The sequence below is a fragment of the Neomonachus schauinslandi genome, chromosome 1 (assembly GCF_002201575.2).
Source record: "Neomonachus schauinslandi chromosome 1, ASM220157v2, whole genome shotgun sequence".
Lineage (NCBI taxonomy): Eukaryota > Metazoa > Chordata > Mammalia > Carnivora > Phocidae > Neomonachus > Neomonachus schauinslandi.
In genome coordinates this window covers 39,409,037-39,429,412 of record NC_058403.1, presented here as the reverse complement: position 1 = coordinate 39,429,412, position 20,376 = coordinate 39,409,037, and the positions used below count along the sequence as shown (strand labels likewise).

The 20,376-nt window shown below is 36.8% G+C and overlaps 2 protein-coding genes across 4 annotated transcripts in view; one reads left to right on the top strand and one right to left on the bottom strand.

Annotated features, from left to right (window-relative positions):
• ZNF654 (zinc finger protein 654) overlaps positions 1–14,342 on the bottom strand; it is an 84,256-nt gene extending 69,914 nt beyond the window's left edge. The window contains exon 1 of the mRNA XM_021689414.2: positions 14,127–14,342. Coding sequence (XP_021545089.1) covers positions 14,127–14,315 — 189 coding nt within the window. The 5' untranslated portion in view covers positions 14,316–14,342. The remainder of the gene's footprint in view (positions 1–14,126) is intronic.
• Positions 14,343–14,622: 280 nt separating this feature from the next.
• Positions 14,623–19,608, top strand: CGGBP1 (CGG triplet repeat binding protein 1). 3 transcript variants are annotated; one of them, XM_021689406.2, is made up of 3 exons: positions 14,623–14,819; positions 15,431–15,634; positions 17,637–19,608. In XM_021689406.2, exon 3 carries the CDS (start codon positions 17,656–17,658, stop codon positions 18,157–18,159), a length of 504 nt encoding a protein of 167 aa, XP_021545081.1. In that variant the 5' UTR covers positions 14,623–14,819; positions 15,431–15,634; positions 17,637–17,655; the 3' UTR covers positions 18,160–19,608. The 3 variants fall into 3 exon arrangements, with proteins under 3 accessions (XP_021545081.1, XP_021545082.1, XP_044769814.1); XM_021689407.2 differs by lacking the exon at positions 14,623–14,819 and adding an exon at positions 14,883–15,260; XM_044913879.1 differs by lacking the exon at positions 14,623–14,819 and having other exon boundaries at positions 14,883–15,634.
• The last annotated feature ends 768 nt before the right edge of the window (positions 19,609–20,376 follow it).

Here is a 20,376-nt window from a genome sequence, read left to right as displayed (position 1 = left end):
CCCAGCCCAAGTTTCAAGATTCCGTAGGTCTGGGGTGGGGCCAAGAATTTGCATTGCTAATAGTGTTCACATTCTATTGCAGGTCTGGGGAATCACACTTTTAAGAACCACAGCCCTACACAATTAACTACCCCCATTCATAAATACATCATCTACCTTTCACAAATTATCTGCTCTATTTATAATTTCCTCCTACTCATACCACTTCCTTTCTCATGTCTACATTTTAATACTAACAATTTTTTAAGACTCAATTCAAATGTTATCTCGTCCACTAAAACTTTCTCAAATTACGACTATTAGAAATAGTCTCTCCAGTATACATTGTGTTAGTGGGACTAGCCACTATTTCACTGTTTTACGTTTATATTTACTCATTCATTTATTCTAAGCTTATTGAGTGCTTACTGTGTACCAAGTACCCTAATGCTTTCATTTTTAGTGGAAGGAAAATTGGTACACAAATATATGTTAGATAGTGTTAAGTACCTTGAAAAACAAAACACAAGGTAAACAGAAAAGAGAATGCTAGAGATGTGATGATACTTTATACTTTATGTGGGATGTTCAAGGAAGGCTTCCATCTCTCTTATAAAAGGATATTTGAGCCGAGTCCTAGAGCAAACCATATAGAAATCCAAATGAAAAGTGTTTCTGGTAGACAAAACAAAAGCCAAGTGCAAAGGCTAAGGGCAGGGGCACAGAAGTTGAAGGAAGGGCAAAAATGCTAGTGCAGCTGAAGGTAATTAGTGGAGGCAAAGAGTACTATAAGACTAATCAAAGAGGGCGCCTGGGTGGCTCAGACGGTTAAGCGTCTGCCTTCGGCTCAGGTCACGATCCCAGAGTCCTGGGATCGAGTCTCGCATCGGGCTCCCTGCTCCTTGGGAGCCTGCTTCTCCCTCTGCTTCTCTCTCTCTCTCTGTCTCTCATGAATAAATAAATAAATAAATCTTTTAAAAAAAAAAAAAAAAGACTAATCAAAGAGATAGACAAGAGCCTTATCATGAAGCACTATAGTCCACTGTAAGAATTCTGGCTTTGATTCTGAGAAAGAAAAGCATGGAAGGTTTAGAAGAGATCTCACATGTCTTTAAAAGGATCACTTTGGCTGTATGGAGAATAAACAGAAAAACTGAAAGCAGAGAGATAAAATAATCCAGGGAAAAGATAACTGTGGTTTGGATCAAGGTCATAACAGTGCATGCAGTAGTCAGTTACGTCTTTTCTCTCTTACCAGATGATTCAGTTCCTTGAAGACAGAAATTGTGACTTTTTCCTCCTTAAATCCTCTATAATCATTAAAATGAAGCTTTTCACATAGTTTACAGCCAATTTTTTTTCTTTTAGGAATACTTTCTACAACACTTTTATGGTACTTCATGTATCTAGAGCTATGCCTAAAATAATTAAGGATAATTCAAGTGATATTAAGAAAAAGTTAAGTTATATACTGTTGGACAGACACATATGTAGCATTTTAAGAGCACCTATTAAATTATGAGCATTTAATACTTGAAGGTAACTTCAAAGTATAAAAGAGAGAACAAAGAATCTCAAGAGCTTAAGAACAAAATGACTTCAGTTAATATAGCAAATTAAGAAACTATAAATACAATAATTTTTTTCATAAAATCAAGAAGTTAAGGAGTTGCGTATTAAGAGTTAAGTGCCAAGGGAATTCCATATCCACTCTAAGTATATAAACACAGGATGACACATAGGAAATCAAAATAATAAAAGGATAAATGATTTTTAAGATTCTCACAACTTAGTTCTACCTATTTTTTTTACAACTTTCTCCTCTCTAGATCAGAAGTTATATATGCTCACTGTAGTAAATTTGGATTATATATGAAAACAAAATCATCCATCACTGTACTTGCCCAAATATAACCACTGTTAACATCTTGCTATATTTCCTTTTTCAAGCTGTGTGACTTGGGGTTAGTTGCTTAACCTCTCTGAGTCTCAGCTGCACTATTCATAAAATGAACATAAAAATAGTATCTATCTCACAGGGTTGTTGCAAAGAATAAATGAGAATCTAGGACAGGGGCTGACATACTTTTTCTTAAAGAGCCAAAAAGCAGCTTATGGACCATACATCCTTTATCCCAACTACTCAACCCTGACTTTGTATCATGAAAGCAGCCACAGAAAATGTAAAAATGAATGTGCATACTCCAATAAAGTTTTATTTATAAAAACAGGCAATACTGCTTATGTCACAATGGCTTACAGTAAAGGTTCATAACTTTTGGTGTGTTTGGAATGTTGTTGGGTTGTATTTTTTTAGCAAGTTTTGAAATTCTTCCTCTTTTTTTTTAAGATTTTATTTATTTATTCATGAAAGCCAGAGAGAGAGGCAGAGGCAGAGGGAGAAGCAGGCTCCCCACTGAGCAGGGAGCCCGATGCGGAACTCGATCTCAGGACCCCGGGATCATGACCTGAGCCGAAGGCAGAGATGCTTAACCATCTGAGCCACCCAGGTGCCTAAGTTTTGAAATTCTTAAAGAGAATCTGACAAAAACAAAAACAGACCAAAAAAACCTCAGACTACTCAACAAGGAAATGGCAAATACAACTTTTTGCAAATAATTTCAGAGAGTTCACAGACTCTGAAGCATACGAATGGCTCCTATATTCTACCATCAAAAAATCCGATTTCTAATAAAGTGGCTCATGTGACTTATCTTCACACTTTCCTTCTCTAAAATCCACATGTGAGCACAGTGAGACTACACCAGCCTACGTTCAAACTATATAATCCTGCTACCAATTTTCCACCTCAATTTTTTTGTATTATTAGATTTTCCTAAGTCATTACATAGTCATTGAACACATCATTTTTTAAGGCTAAATAATAGTTTATGAGGGTTGAGAAGTTTTCAACTATTTTAGATGTTCTGGTTGCTTTTCCATTTTCAACTTATTCCTTTCATTAATTAAAATTAATGTTATGATGAATAGCTTTCTATCCAAATTTACACTTCCTCAAAAGTTAATGCTTTAAGGAAAATTACTAAACCAAAAAGTAAAAATTATTTTTAATGTTTGTCATCTATTTTGATGAATAGTGGTCCAGAAAGGTTGTGGTGATTTTTACTCCCACCAGCTGAAAATGAGCTATCCATTTCACTACACCCTCCTGAGCATGGAATATAAATTTAGACTTTACTTTTACCTGAGAGATCTTTAGGCAAGAGTTTTTCAAAGCATGGTAAAAGGATAGATAATTAAGTCGAAAAATGCATATCCACTATACCCTGGATTAGTAAGAATTCCACATCTATGCAAGGTTCTATCTAAGTAATATGGAAAGAAACTTTAAAAATTAATCATTTAAGATAAATATCTAAAACATATCCCATACTCTCCTGCCTTCAAAACACAGTAACATAAAATAACTTCTACTAGTTTGCAATCATCACAACTCTTGCATTTTAAAAATAAACACTACAGTGAGCCACTGCTTCTGAGAGAAGTATATCCCATTTAGGTGGGTTGATAGAAAAAAAAATAAGAGGGAATTTCTGATAGCTTAAGTTTGATTTTTTTTCTCTCTTTTACATTCATGAACATCTTTAGTTTCTGCTGCCTTGAGTCTTTTTTAATCACTATTTCTACTCCGTCCACAACTGCTTTATCAAATACATATTCACAAATGCTACAATAGATACCAAATGCATATTCCTAGGTACAGTATAATGTATGTGTATACTGAAATGGCTAAGTACACACATAGGCTCTTGACAGTCAGGCTGGCCAGATTCCAATCCAACAATCACATACTAGCTACAGAGCCTCAGTCAAGCCATTTACTCTCTTGGTCTTAGTTTCCTGATCTATAAAACAGAAACAGTGGCACATAACCTGTAGGGTAATGGATTAAGTGATAAAACACATGAAAGAACTTATTGCAGCACCTGATACTTGGAAAACACTCAAAATATGACTTATATATACATATATAGAACATTCCAAAAAATAAACCTTTCAGATATTAAAAATATAAAATACATCTAATCAGTTACAATAGTGATTAGTGAGTATTTAGAACATTTCAATTTCAAAATAGACAATGGTTAGTTTTAGTAAACTCCAGTTACAGAAATATATATTAATAAACTGGGTATACATTTTATTGAAACATTATATATACCCACTTATATACATATACATATTCTCACTGTATATAGAGCAATGTTGTACACCTATTAATATCTATAGTAGTCCCCCCTTATCTTCAGGGGATACATCCAAGTCCTCCAGTGGATACCTGAAACCACAGATAGTACCAAACCCTATATATACTATGTTTCTTCCTATACATATCTATAATGAAGTTTATTGCATAAACCAGGCACAAAAAGGGGTTAACAATAATAACTAATTATAACAGAAAAATTATAACAATTTCCTAAAACAAAAGTTATGAGAATGTGGTATCTCTCTCTCTCAAAAATACCTTATTGTACTGTGCTCACCCTTCTTCTAATGATGTGAGACGATAAAATGCCTACATCATGAAATGAAGTGAGATGAATGACATAGGCAATGTGACATAGTGTTAGGCCACTACTGACCTTTTGACAGTACATCAAAAGGAGGATCATCTGCTTCTGGACCACAGATGACCTCAGGTAACTGAAATCGCAGAAAACGAAACCGTGGACAAAGGGGCTACTGTACTGACATAACCACTTCTCTTACCTTCTCTCTTTCCTCCTTTCACTTCTCTGTACCATGTTTTACCACAAATGGAGCCAGAAAATAAGCTTGTGCCCTTTTTTCTCAAAGTTAAGTAACTCATCAATTACAACATAACATAATTATCTAATCATATAACTAATCATGCCTTTACCTATGCAGATAAACACTGCTGAACAAAAGTATAGACTAGCGGTCACTCTACATTCATTATCAGCAAATTCAAATGGTTCTGTAGGTCAATTCAGTCAACCTCTCTAAGAAGCTACCATTTTAGATATCCATTTACCTTCAATCTCCAACCAGCGTCATGTACTCTCAACAGATGAACTTTCCTGTTACCCCAAAGCTCCTATATAAAGCAACCCCTCCATTTGTGCTTTGAATCTTAACCTTCCTTCCCTTTTTGGCATCCTATATTATAGATTATCCCTTCTTTCTTTTGTAGATTTATGTCATCCGTTCAAATGAATCATTTTCATCAGATTTTAAACATGCCAAATTCTCACCGCTCTATTTTTTTAAATACTCACCTTTAATCCACAAGCTCTCCAGCTTCTACCCATATCATTTCCTCTCCTTTATAAGTTATCTATACTTACTGTCTCTCTTTCTTTGCCTCTCACTCCTCAAACTACTCCAGTCTGACTCCTGCTCCCATCACTACATCAAAACAGCTCTGCTTAAAGTCACCAAAGACCTCTCCATGTTCATTCAATGGTTGGATCTCAATAGTTTTCAATGTCAAGTATCATTCACTCCATCCTGAAACATTCTCTTCCATTGACTTCTATGACACCATAGTTACTTGGTATTCTCCAACCTCTTTAACTAATCCTTCTCAGATTTCATTTGAAGACTCAGTCTTTTCTACCAGGAAATTTAACTATGGAGTTGCTAAAGTTTCATTTCTAAGTCCTGCTTCTTTTCCCATTCCATATTATCTCCCTATGTTAGCTTATTCATACACACGGCTTCAAATACCATCCATCCACACGGCTTCAAATACCATCCATCCACACGGCTAGGATGACCAGACCTCACTTCTACACTCTGGATTCTCTAAATCCAGCTATCTTCAAGATCTCTCCTTGGCTGAGGAAAGGCATCTTAAATTTAACATGTTCAAACTAAACCAAAAAATCTCAGCAGACTTCAACTTGCCCAAGAATCCAAAAATAGGCAAGCCTCTTATTAGGCCCTATTTTTACAGTATTGTATACCTATTCTTCATAGAACTTATCAAAGTTATAACTGTACACAAAAACAAGGACAATGTTTGCTTACTACTAAATACCCAGTGCCTTATATAACTGACAAGCTTCAACTATAATATCAATGTCTTTTTTTCCTACTGCCTAGATGGACAGCCTTTCAGCTATTTTCATATTCACTTCTGCTTTGAAGAGTTGAGTGTACCCAGTGCTTGGTACAGAGTGTCAGTGTACTAGACTTTAGGATCTTATGTAACAAATTATACAGACAGAACTCCTCTCATGTTGAGTTCGCCACCAGTATTCCACCATGACTCTAACCAGGTGATACTGATTGGGCCTCATACTAGGAACAGACCCATAGTGAATACAGTATACTGCTGAAATAATGAGCTGACCTGTCAGAGAAATAGGGAGCTAAGAAATCAATGTGATATATACTATATAAAAGCTAAAGGTTACCTATCTAGAATTAGATTTATTGGACATTATGAAACTTAAAAATAATCTCTAATTTAGACTAGGTACTACTATAAATGATTTACAATGTAATGAGAATTAATATTTAGCTAAGTAAATTACCTTAGATTTTAAATGTTCCACTATCCTTACCATTAGATATTAATATACATTTAAAATGGTATACCAATTAACCATATTTAACTGATCTTATTTAAGTTTTCAAATAACTTACCAGACACCGATTTTACCATAGCTTTCTTAAATTTCATTTAAAGTTCTTTTTTCTGCTTTTGTTTGTAATTGCTAAGGTATAGTTTAGTACTTTTTGGCAGAAAAATCAAGATTCAGTGCCAACAATAATAGTACAACTGGTGCCTCACTTCTGTTTGGCAGAACTGCAAAATGATGGTATCATTAAAATACTTAAAAGCAATGAACTTCACTTAAAAATATTTTCTGCTACAATTTTATCTACAAAATTAAAATTGAGATTGATTTTTTTTAAGCTAGTATGATGGGTGGTTATTAGAAAGCAATATGGACATATTTTTAATGCAAGATTGTGTATAAAGAAGTTATTTAAATTTAGGGTTTCATTGGTTAAACTGAAATGACCTTTATAAGTTCACTTAACCAATTCATTTTTTAAAAATTTACATATTCTTAGGAAACAAGGAGTTAACATTTTATCATACTCAAGTAATCTGGCATTTACTGCATTTATTCACAGAAAATAAGATAGGAAGGTAGGAAGAGTAAAAAATAAAATGTTTTTTATACTTTATTTTTCCTCTGATTAGAAAGGTAGTTGGTTTAATCCAGAAAATACAAAAAAATTAATAAGTGTAAAGAAAATAATCAAATTCAGCTATAAACTTATCACTAAGAAGTTATCCACTATTAACAATTTGGTATATTTCTTTTCAGTCTTTTTTATTTACAAAAATTACCTGCTTCCTGTTTCTTTTCAGTAGATATTATACCATGAACAGTTTTCCATATGAACAAATATTTAAAAATATGACTGTTAGGAGAACATAGTATTCTACTATATGTAACAACTCCCCTAACTTTGGTCATTAAGGTTGTTTTCAAGGATTTGCTATCACAAATAATGTCATAAGGAACAATCAGTACCATTTAATTCTGAAAGTCAACCTAAAATGCATTAAACAACATCAACAAAGCATTTAGCTCCCCAAATATAGCCATCAAGATCTAGGGTTCATTTTATTTTGTTTTTCCTAATTATAATAAATTAATGTCTTTCCATGGAAATCACCTTTTATGAACAGTGGAAATGTGCCAAATGTGTCAAATTTTGAAAACGATTTTTAAAAAGCTAAAATTTTAATTTGCAATTTAGTAATAAAAATTATTTTGCCAGAAGGAACAAAGTAAATCTGTGTGATGAAATTATTTCTAGCTCTGAATATTCACTACAGAGTACATCAAGAAGTAGGATATTCTTTTTCAAAAGTAAATAAATCACTCTGAATTAGTTTCAGTTCTTTTCCTTTTCATCATCTTTCATGTCTATTATTCTTTATTGAGCTGAAAAACTAATCTAAGACTTCTAGTTAAATGTGGCAGACTGAACACACATTTATTTCTGCTCCCACTTGAAAACTCCACTGAAATAACAGTAAAAATATTTTTGTTTTAAAAGACCTAAACCCACAAGGAGGAAAACAGTGAAAAGAGAGAGATGACAACATTCAGATAGCTATTATTTAGAAAGGGGGGAGAATTCGGGAACAAGTTAATTTGTACTGAAGAACACCAGAAAATCTCAGGAATCTGAAACACCACATATCTCCAAAAGTGGAGGTGAGAGTGAGAAACAGATCTGTTCAAAGTCTCCCCTAGATCCCTTCAACTCCTAGATCAATGGAAACTCTGGATTCTCTGAAGAGGCTGAACTGTAAGAGACTCAGAAATGACAGGGCAGTGAAGGAAGGGGTTAGAAGGAAGGGAAGCAATATAGAGGAAAGCAAGGAGGGGTGGTAAAATCAAAGTGTACATACTGAACAGTGAGTAGTAAGGTACTCCCTACTTCCTCCATCAACTAGGCTAACTGATCATATCTATAACGAGAAAAAAAAATTATAAACATAGAGGTAAAAATCATAAGTGCTATAAGAGTTGCAAGTGACTGCCTCCAGGGAATATGTCGGTTAAGAATGGGACAGAGCATGACTGCTGCTTTTTATGATAAGCTGTCGGGGGATAAAAAGAAAAAAACTGGTTGCCTCTCTAACATCTCTTCTTGCTTTCTTCTCCCTTACTAGCAGAATCACAGACATGTGTTTATCAGGAAAAATAATACAAAAAAAAAAACCAATACAAAAAAGTCCTAACATTGTTTTTCAGATGGGGATAGCTAACAAGATGGAAATGGAAGTCACTGAGTAGGATTTGGGCAATATATGTTTGGCTTAGCCCAGACACACCCTGTTCCTGCTACTTACAACTCCCAATGTGATGGCTGGAACTCCAGAAACTATCTTGAGTCATGAGGCAAACTTGAGATAAGACAAGGATGACTGATAAGAAAAAGCAAATGATGGTACTATGATGATAAAGCCACCATATCATTCCAATACTACTCATTCAAGACTTTTCACAATAAAAATAAATGTATACAACTGTTTAAGCTCTTTAAGTCAGGTCTCTATTAGAAGCAAAATGCAATTCCTGATATTTAAGTCCTGTAGGATATTTTAAAAGAAATACATATGAAACATTTATAAAAATTCAAATAAATTAAAAAATAATTCCAATTAATAGCAAGAATTGTTAATAATGTACTCTTATACCCTAAGAAACTACTCAAAGAACTATAAACACTATGTAAATTCTATATTAAGACTAAAAAATAAAGACTATATTTTCTAAAAACAATTAAATTTTAATTTCTCTAGGGGCACTTGGCTGGCTCAGTTGGAAGAGCATGTAATCCTTGATCTCAGCGTCATGAGTTCAAGCCCCATGTTGGGTGTACAGATTACTTAAATAAATAAAACTTAAAAAAAAAAAAGCTTAAATTTTAATTTCTCTAAAGTAAGAGACATTAGCATGTATTTTAAAAAATACATGTTTGCCATTTGTATCAGTATTACAGACATAAAGTATCCACTGAGTTCCAAAGTAAGGGTATAGTGGGGTTTCTCAACTTTGGCACTATTGGTATTTTGGGCCAGATAATTCTTTGTTGTTGGGACTGCCCTGTGCATGTTCAACAGCCTTCCTGGTCTCTACCCACAATATGCCAATAGCAACCCCCCAATGAAGACAATCAAAAATATCTCCAGACTGGGGCGCTTGGGTGGCTCAGTTGGTTAAGCGACTGCCTTCGGCTCAGGTCATGATCCTGGAGTCCCGGGATCGAGTCCCGCATCGGGCTCCCTGCTCAGCGGGGAGTCTGCTTCTCCCTCTGACCCTCCCCCCTCTCATACTCTATCTCATTCTCTCTCTCAAATAAATAAATAAAATCTTTAAAAAAAAAAAAATATCTCCAGACTTACTGAAGGTCCCCTGAAGGAAACAAAATCTCTGAGAAATGTAGTTGTTTTTGCACATCATTTAGTACTTCATCAGGGTCTTCTATTAAATAACAGAATTTTATTTATTTTTTATTTTTTTATTATTTTTATTATTTTTTTTAATTTTTTTTTTTAAAGATTTTATTTATCCATTCATGAGAGACAGAGAGAGAGAGATGCAGAGGAAGAGGGAGAAGCAGGCTCCCTGTGGAGCAGGGAGCCCGATGCGGGACTCGATCCCAGGACCCTGGGATCATGACCTGAGCCGAAGGCAGACGCTTAACCGACTGAGCCACCCAGGCATCCCTAAATAACAGAATTTTAGAAATGTAACATACCTAAATTTTCTCTAAATTTTATTATGGGATAAAAACTATAAGTGACCTACAGATTAGATTATCTCTAGTGTGCGTCTTAAACCTTCAGAGGATTTCACACGACAGAAATATTAATAGCTTCTATCTATTTAATCTTACCTATGTGCTAGGTATAGTACTGAGCACTTCAGGTTCATTCTCTCCTTTTCTACTCATGACATCCTTATGGGATGGCTATTAACTATATTATAGTAAAAAACAATTTAAAATCTATTTTAATCAACATATCAAAATATTTCCAGAAATACTTATCACTCACTATATTCTTTCTGACACTAAACTAAGACAAAGTACCTTAACTTGCTAGCATACAATTTATTATGAAAACATTTCAATATACCTAGCAGCAAGGTAAGTTGAATTATTACAACCTTGAAGTATTGGACAAATAGTTCACAGTACCAAAGAAGTCAGAGAAATAATAATTATCTATTTCTTGAAATATTTTTTATACTATGGCATAATGAAAGAGTACTTTTAAAATTTTTCATCCATGATTCCCTGAGTACTTCCAGTAACTACTTTTCCCTTTTACACAACATGCCAGAAAAAGTTCATTTTATAATTATTTGAGGATTTTTTTTTAAGATTTTATTTACTTATTTGACAGAGAGAGAGCACAAGCAGGGGGAGCAGCAGCGGCAGAGGGAGAAGCCGAGCAGGGAGCCTGATGTGGGGCTTGGTCATGACCTGAGCCAAAAGCAGACGCTTAAGCGACTGAGCCACCAAGGCTCCCCTAATTATTTGAGGATTTATTTGTAATTTCAATCTGCCTTTCAGTAGAAATTGAAGGCTGGGTTCAAATCCCAGCTTGCCCACCTACTGAAACTGAAGACAAGTCAACTTTTTCAGGCCTCAACTTCAATTATGTAACTTGCATAATAAGACCAATTTGAAGGCCTTAATAGTTAGTAGGCCCTCAATAAAAATTATTTTTCCCCCTCCTTTCCTCCTTAAAGCAAATGAAATGTCAGTTAAGGGCCAATTCTATTTAAGCATTTGTTCAGAGTCTACTAATAAGAGCCAAGGGAGGATGTAACAGAAGCAGTTAGTCCAACATTAGACCATGTAACCAACACTTTCAATCTCTCAAATTCATCATCTCAAAAATTAGCTGAAACCTCAGGGGCTATTCCCTTAGTTTAAGATTTTTATAATTACTGGTATTGCTTCTCAAATAGAAAAGTATATCATCAAAGTATTGAGTGTAGGCATAATTTATTACGTACATTACCTACTGTCTTCTGTTTTACTTTTCCTTGTGGTAAAAGACACAAGAAGCTCTCTTCAAGTGTTCCTTCCTCTTTCCCTTCACCCACACAACTAACTGCCAAGAAATTTTGATTCATATTTCTTTCTAAAACGAAGATAAATAGGAGTCTTTCTTCTCAACACCACAAGGCTCTGTGTATAATTCATATATTTGGTTAACTGTCACACACCCAAGTGTATATTATCCATTTTATAGATAACCCATGATTAAGTAATTTACTAATGAATATACATTACTTAATATTATTCTTAGTAAATATCAGTAAACCAAATGCTTAAAAAGAAACAATCTTTGGGAATTAGTTTATGAGCCAATGCTTCCCTTACTGGCAAATAAAACAGAACTACTATACTAGAATTATATTAAACAATGGATAAAATTCAACTTAATAAAGATAATCCTTTATTCCATCTTAAAGTTTTAATACAAAAAAGAACTTCACAAAGCTCACCTGCAAGGTAGAACTAGGACAGGAACCCTAAGAACAGATCTATTGGTAATCTAGAGTACTATAAAATATGTAATGAGGTTTCAGGTAAAAGTTGGTAACATGAAAGTATGTCAGTATAACTTAACTCATAACTTAGCAATATAAAATAAAAGTTCGTTAAGTATTTCCTGTTTAGTTTATTTTCTTGGATATTTAGGAGGTAGTGGAGTTTTACAGAACCATCAACTTCATTTGTTCTTAAAACTGATTTCAAGATATAGAAGAGTAGTTAAAAGTTCTACAAAAATGTTCTGGCCCTCAAAATTTCAAATTCTACAGCAGTTAACTGAAATTATACTGATTACTTGATTACTGATCAAATAAATTAACAAAGCTAAATGTAACCAAAACCAAGTTGCTCATTAATGATATAAAAAGCAAAACATAGAAAAAATGAAAACATTTTCTGCCATTGACTATATTAAAGAAATCAACTGTAACTTTATTTTCAGAAATTTAAAATTACCGTAGATACAAAGTCTGCCTATAACATGGTTTCTACATATAAAACATAGTTAGAAGATAAGTACTATAAAGACACTGAATCACTAAATCCAGTGAATGCCAATACCAAAAAAAAAAAAAATTTTTTTTTTATGAAAGTCACTTAACAGAGAGCAATGCCAAAGAAAACTGACACACTTTATACCAGGACAATTTCCACCTTCAAACCAACTTATCTATGGAAGTGGGAGGAGGGAGCTAAAAAAACAATTTATTTAACCTAAAGTGTTAAAAACTTACCTGAAAATGTCAACTCCATCCTTTTTCTTTCAATGCTTGCAAAGGCATAAAATCAAATTTCAGGAAACACAATGCTCACTTCTTGTTAACTTTATTCCTACTTGTTACCACAATGAAATTAATAGCTAAGTTCAATTAATATGTAAAAGATTCAAATCCTTTACATATTCTCTCATTTAATTACTCTCCCTATTTGGCAGAAGAGGAAACGAAGGCACAAAAAGATTAAGTAACTTGTAGGTTACTTAGGTTACAAGGTAACACAACTAGCAAGTGGTGGAGCCATGATTTGAACCCTATACATCCAAGATAACAAACAAATAAAGAAACGGAGTGTTAAAAAAAAAAAATCCAAAACAGTTCTCGAAACAAGAGTGTTGTGAATGAGAACGAAATGTTTAAACTATAAATACATGTAGATGTGAATGTAAATACACAAATTTTACCCCTAGACAAGTACTTTGTTGCCCTAATTGATTATGGTCAAACACTTTAAACTACATCAAATCGTTGTGGCAGACGACCAAGTAAATAATTTACCGTCACCGTTCGGACACTGTATTTTACAGTCTACATAAAACACACTGTAATTTAAAACATGGAAGGGGGTGGTGAGGTAACAGAGCAATAGTTTAAGGAAAACTACTTTCTCCATCAGCAGTTCATTAGAAAAGACAGTACATGTGTCGAGGAACCAGGGTATGAAAAGGAAAGATGAAAATCACACTGCCTTAACCCCACCTCCCAAAAAAGTAACTGGAGAACTGGCCCACTGGGATCTCATGAGGGGATGACAGGAGACCCTAGTAGAGGGGGAGGGGTGGCGATGACAGGAGAGGGGGCGGTAGAGAGAGGGCATGCCACCCATCTCCGAAAAGGGGGAGAATACCGGGGGGCAAGGGGCGGAGAAGGGAAGGCAGGAAATGTTGCCAGAGATTCCAAATGAGGTGAGAAGAAACAGGGTAGGAAACCCAAGAAGGCGGGACCCTCGGGCAGAAAGGGGTCTGTTTGGAGGAGAGGAGGCATGTCAGTACACAGCCTTCCTGCCAGCTGACCCTCCTTCCCTCCAGCCCCTCCACCCCTGACAAACTCTCACTTTCTCAGCAACCCTAAACCCGCGGGTCATCCCAGTCCCGCTCCCTGCCCCCCACCCCAAGCGGGATAGGTGGAGAAGGGAGCTTCACTCTCTCTTCTTGTTGGGCTGGGGGAGCGAACACCGGACACAGCCCTGATTCGAGAACGAGAAGGCCAGGAGACGCAGGGAGGCCCAAGACCCGGGTGACAAGTCCGGGAGGCCGACGGGCGCCTCACCTGACAGAAGCGTCGGCAGTAATCCCGACTGCTGATCCCAAAGCCGCCGACACCGCAGCTGCCGCCGCCAGCGCCACCTCTGCCGTCGCCCGCAGCTCTAAACCCAACAGGGCCTGGCGGGGACTCCACAATGGCCACGAGCTCTTCTCCGAGGCGTTCGGCCTCTTGATCGCTCTCTTCCTCCGCCATGAGGCTCTCGCCGCCCAGCGCGTACCAGCCCCTACGCCGCCGCCGCTGTAGCTGCCTCGGCTAACCTCCTCCTCCTCTAGTTCCCTCCCCCTTCCCTCCGCCCCAGCCGGACAGGGGCCTCTCGGCTGGCTCTACTTCCGGCTCCGCCCACCCACGCCCCCAGTTTTCATTGGAGAAGTCTAGCCGCCAATCATACACATGCCCACCCTTCCACTCCAATTGGCCAAATCAGCCGTCTGTTTGATAGACTCGCGGTCTGTTGGTCAATGCTGCTCGGCGGTTGCTGGGGACCGCCTACGAGCTTTGCCGTAGGCGGCGCAAGAGGACGGGGCGCGGCGGGGGACACGGCGGCCGCCGCGGGGCTCGATCGGGCAACGGCGACGACGGCGGCGGCGGCGACGGGTCTTCCTCCTCCCTCATCCCCTTGCTTCTTTTTTTCTTCCTCCTCCTTTCCCTTCCGACCAGGTCTCGTCCACTTCCCCTAACGGCGGCCCCGATCCTACGGTACCGAGGAGCTAGGGAGGCCGAGGGTGGGCCCGGCCGTTGGTGCGGGCTTTGGGCCCGGGGCCTTCCGTCCTGAAGCGGGAGCCGGGGGCGGGGCCGGGGCGCCGTTGTCGGCGGGAGGAAGAGGGAGGAGACGGGAAGCCTGACAGCAGACGCCTCCGCCAGGCGCCTGCCGCCTCCTCCCCTGAGACTGCCGCCAACTCTGCTGTCGAGTTCCCGGGCCCACGGCCGGCAGCTGGGTCTCGGCCCTGCCTAGCTAGCGGGGCAGGGGTTGTGGGGCGCCAGCGTGCTGAGCTTGACGCGGGAGGAGGGAGTCTAGACGCCGGGAACGTCCCGCGCCCCGCCTTTCCCTCCCCCTCCCGAACCCTGGGGCCTGGGGCGCGCGAGGAGGTGCAAAGCGGGGCGGACAACTGAGAAAGGACTGGGTTGAGGAGTGTTGAGGTAAACGTTGGGATCCGGATTTGCTGTGTGGAGTTAACCTAAAGGGAGCGGTTTTAAAGACACCACCGTGGTGGCTGTGTCGTTCTTGTTAGTCTTTTTATCTTCCCTTCGTTCCCTCCCCCTCCCCCATTTTTTCTTTCCATTTTTTTTTTTTTTTTCATGTTTTACAGTAAAGGCATGACTTCCCGGCACCGCAGGGAAAATAGGGTGCAAGCCCAGAAACTATTTCCCCATCACCACTTGTTGAAAAACTGATTTGAAGGCATCTCCGGGTTTGAACAAACGAAAGTGCCAGGATTTCTAGCGTCTTTGGTTTTGCGGTGGAGACCCTTCACTACTAAGTATCAAGACGAAAAAAACTGGAAAGTGATCGGGTAAACACTTAAACTTGAAAACTTCTCTGAGTTTTATTTCAATAAGATCTAGTAGATAATTTGCTGCTTCGCTTTTGTTGGCTAATTCCTGCTCTTAACTTTTTAACTTCCTCGTTTAAAATATCTTTACCTTCTGTTGAAAACACTTTTGTTATTCGGGTCTCTTGTAAAGTCGAGCATCCTCTACTGGGTGGATATTTGCCTCTACAGTAACACAAACAGATTTTTTTTTTTTTTTTTGAAAGTTACAAGACATTGGAATGTTTAGGCCTTTCACATTAGCACAAACGATTGAGCATTTTACGCTTCAGGGAATAATGAACATGTTTATTGTTTTAAAGCTTGAAATTCAGATATTTAAAGACAGAAGACTTTCACAGCGAAAGATTTAGGTATTCCTGGGCACAGATATTTAATGTTTTTCATAACTAGCTTAGAACAAAATTAATCACAATTTTCACTGATTTTCTATAGGAGTAAAAAATACGTACCATTGACTTAAAGTACCAACATGTGTAATGGAATTCATTGCTAACTGTTTTGGGGCAGGAATCCTGTCTGTCTTGTCTGCCATTGAAAACCTATAGCCTAATACAGTATTTGGCACATGAGAGTCAAGCATTGAACAGTTTGTTAATGGAAAGAAAATAGAATCAAATGTATTAAAATCTAAACTTTATCATACTTTGCAGAATTTCTGTGAAACGTTAAGTCTGTTTCTCAGTTTATGTCCACAGGTGTCTAACACATTGGCAATTTAGAGTTCTTTTGAGAAAGATTTTTCTATTACCCAATTATGAATTCTCTAGTATGGGTTAAGAGAATACTCCATTATTGCTGATTACACTTCTAAAGCATTGTTGTTGAGAATGTACTTAGGAATTTTTCTCTAACGTATTTATAGAGAACAGAATTCTATCTTGAATTGTATCAAATTCATTTTAATTTCTTATATATAAGCTAATGTCAGAGCTTGGCCCAAAGGCATGGCTCCAGAGAACAAATGGTTGTCACTGACAACATTTGTTCAGTATCTCAAGTTTTTAGTGTCCATAATGTAATGTCATGATTTTGGCAAAGATCATAAAAATTTGTTACTAGGGTAAATTGAGAAATTATTAAGCTGCTTCTGAGTTAAATACTTGGAAAAATAGTAAAGATAATCATTTACTTATTCCATCAACAAATTGTGATTGAGCACTTATCATATTTACTAGGCACTGTGTTAACTTCTTAGATTTGTTCTAACTTAACTAGTTAATAAGTGAAATAAATAATTAACAAACGTATTAGTCTTTAATGGAAAAAAGAGGGGGAAAGTGTTAGAAAAAGCACTTTGCATATCTTGATTATCACGCTCTAGAAAACTCAGTGGAGGTATATATGCATTAAAAAATGACCGACTTTGAGCTCTGTATCTTGGCTTTAACATTTAATGTCATTGTTGCTGCAGTTAATTGCAGTTGGTCTGTGTTCTTTTTCAGTTTTTGCTTTTTTTCTTCTCAGAACAAATCTTCATATAGAATTAGGCCAGTTTAGTGGCCCACCTGTTTGAACAAACTTTGTACACAATTGCCTATAATTGTGTTCCTAAAATCAGTTGTCCCAGAACTGTGAAGGTAAAAGAAGCTCTTTTAAACTTCAGTACACATCTAAATTGAATGAGAGTAACATAATTAATACCCTAAATATTGACATCAGATTAGGTTTTCCTAAAAGATAGTGACATCTGGGTTAGTTGGAGTTCTTTTTTCATAGTTCTAATTTATTTGAATTTCATCAAATTCAAGGAATGGACCCAGTTGTTACTAGTAACTTGCTCTGGTTTTGCCTTTCCTTACACGTTTCAGGTAAGACTTAATGGACACACATTCTGTTAATTTAAATTAAGTTTTCTGAAGTCTTTTAAGTCTTGAAATGTTTATACCTGCTTTTTATTGTTAATTACTTCCCGAATGAGCTGTTGTTGTAACAGTTACTTTTGTTCCTCTTGTCTTGAAAGAACCTTATTCAGAGTCAGAATGGAAAGATTTGTAGTGACAGCACCACCTGCCCGAAACCGTTCTAAGACTGCTTTGTATGTGACTCCCCTGGATCGAGTCACTGAGTTTGGAGGTGAGCTGCACGAAGATGGAGGAAAACTCTTCTGCACTTCTTGCAATGTGGTTCTGAATCATGTTCGCAAGTCTGCCATTAGTGACCACCTTAAGTCGAAGACTCATACCAAGAGGAAGGCAGAATTTGAAGAGCAGAATGTGAGAAAGAAGCAGAGGCCCCTAACTGCATCCCTTCAGTGCAACAGTACTGCGCAAACAGAGAAAGTCAGTGTTATCCAGGACTTTGTGAAAATGTGCCTGGAAGCCAACATCCCACTTGAGAAGGCTGATCATCCAGCAGTCCGTGCTTTCCTGTCTCGCCATGTGAAGAATGGAGGCTCCATACCTAAGTCAGACCAGCTGAGGAGAGCATATCTTCCTGATGGATATGAAAATGAGAATCAACTCCTCAACTCACAAGATTGTTGACAAGGAGGTTACCACCATTGTGATCAAGATAAATGTGGAGTATTAAAGTTATGTGTTGATTGTGTGGTTCATTTTTATATTTATTTCATTTAAAATCATGTGATGCAGAATAGTTTTGCAATGTGTATATAGTTGCAGGCAAAAAAAACAAACAAAAAAAAAAAAACCTCACTGCAAAACTTGTTAATTTTAGTCACCAATGGTGTAAAGCAAAACTTAGGGTTTAGAGTATGCTAGGATACCTGAAACCTGATGGTTATCTTTAAAATTGATGGTTTTTCTCCTGAAATGTTTGTGCATGGAAGAACTGCCCTGCTTTTTTACCCTGTTGCCATATATGATTATTCCTTGTGAGATTACTTAATTACTTGGATTGAACACTAGCCTAGGAAATTGAAGCTGCTGCCAGGCAACACCACTCACAGTAACTTAAAGGAATTATTTCTGATTAGAGGATCCTCTTCAAAAAGGAAGGGATGGTGGGAAATTGTTCTTATATCTTCAGATCCCTCAAAGAAATGACTGTCTTTATTTCAAACTATGCGTGTATATGATGTAGTTACCTTATCTATCATTCAGTTCCTCACTTTTTTCACCCTTTTTAAAAAGGCTTAATGTATTTAGTAGCAGCTTCAAGTGACCAAAAGACTAAAATCTTTCAGTGTCAGTGCCAAAAGCCATGGGGAATTTTGCAGTGACATGATTTTAGTCTCTTACTATAAACAAATTTTTGAACCATAACTTTCATTTCCAGCATCCCCTTGAATTTGCAAGCTTTTTTTTTTTTTAATGTCTTGATGTTAAAAGATTTCAAGATTGGCATTTTAATTTAAACACGTTTTATGATTGAGTTTCCTGTTTTTACAGAAAACTAGTAATTACTTTTTGGCTGACAGATCAGATAATAAGGAAATTATATACATTAATTTTTCCATATGATTTATAAGACTTTAGGTAAATAGACTAGAAACAAGTTTACTTATTTTCACTTTTATGTGCTTTGCCTCTGGTGGTACAAGATTTTTAAACATGGATGGTAAACAATTGTCTAGAAAGACTGGCAAGATTTTGTAGTGGAGATGTGGCAGTATCCTGCATAACTGTTTGGGTGAGGAAATAATCAGTTCTGTTAAAGGTCAACCATGTTCAGGAAATGATCTCTATGTGAACCTCACTATCCTGTAATGTCATCAAAGTAAAAGTAGCTTAGCCCAGTTATGTCCTCTCCATTGGAGACCCAAATTATATTTTTTAAAAACTGAACAGCTGAAGACTTGGACTAGAGCTTTAAAAAAGAATCTTAAATTCCTTGAAAACATTCAAGTTTAAAATACTTATAAAATATATTTCTATTACAAAGCACTGACATGAATGCCCTATGTGACTTGGAATTTTCTTTGAGGTCATTTTACCACAAATCTTCATTAAAAAAAAAAAAAAAGCCAAAGTGAATAAGAAAAGGTTCTATTTTTCAGAAACAGCTTCCCATGTCTAAGTTTCTTTCATAGACTTAAGTTCCTAGTTCAGGTTGTTAAAATGCCCATCTGATTTTTAGATTTTAAGTGGGTTTTTGTTTTGTTTTCATTTTAAAATAAGCCTGCCACCAAAAAAAAAATTTTCTTGTCAAAATTTGAACTATGAGTTTTTCTCATGTTTAGTTATGTAAACTAGCACAATAAATGCCTGGAGTAGTGCTGTCATTGCTAAAGCACATACATGAGACCAGCAGCAAAACCAAAATGTACTTTGCTTTTACTTCCCCTAGTAAAGAATTTGCAGGCAACCATGTTTAATTTGAATTATCTAAGATGGTAGAAGATCTACGAAGCTAGGAAAATAATTGAGTTTTATAGCATTTTCAGAATACAAAAATAAGGTTAGATATACAATCATTCTAATTTTTCAAAATTCCATGTGATTCAGACTGCTCCCTATTTCAATATTAATTTGCACTAACAGCAAACATGTAGTGGCAGAACAGTTTTGAGTAGTCCTAAGCAGTAAACTGGATGATGTTGCACAAGAAAAGTCAATAATTCACATTTGTGTTTCTAGTACTTATTACTGATTTGATGATCATTTAGGTCCCATATGTCTTAATGTATTTCTCCAGGCTCCTAACTATTCCCACATACACTTTATCTAGGGGCATAATCCATCCTCCTGTTAGGATTATATCATGTCCTTAGAAGCATTTTCCATCCTGTGTGGAGGTTT

Bases quoted from the DNA above. Each gene is read 5' to 3' on its own strand.
- CGGBP1 (XM_021689406.2), top strand. From the start codon at position 17,656: ATGGAAAGATTTGTAGTGACAGCACCACCTGCCCGAAACCGTTCTAAG.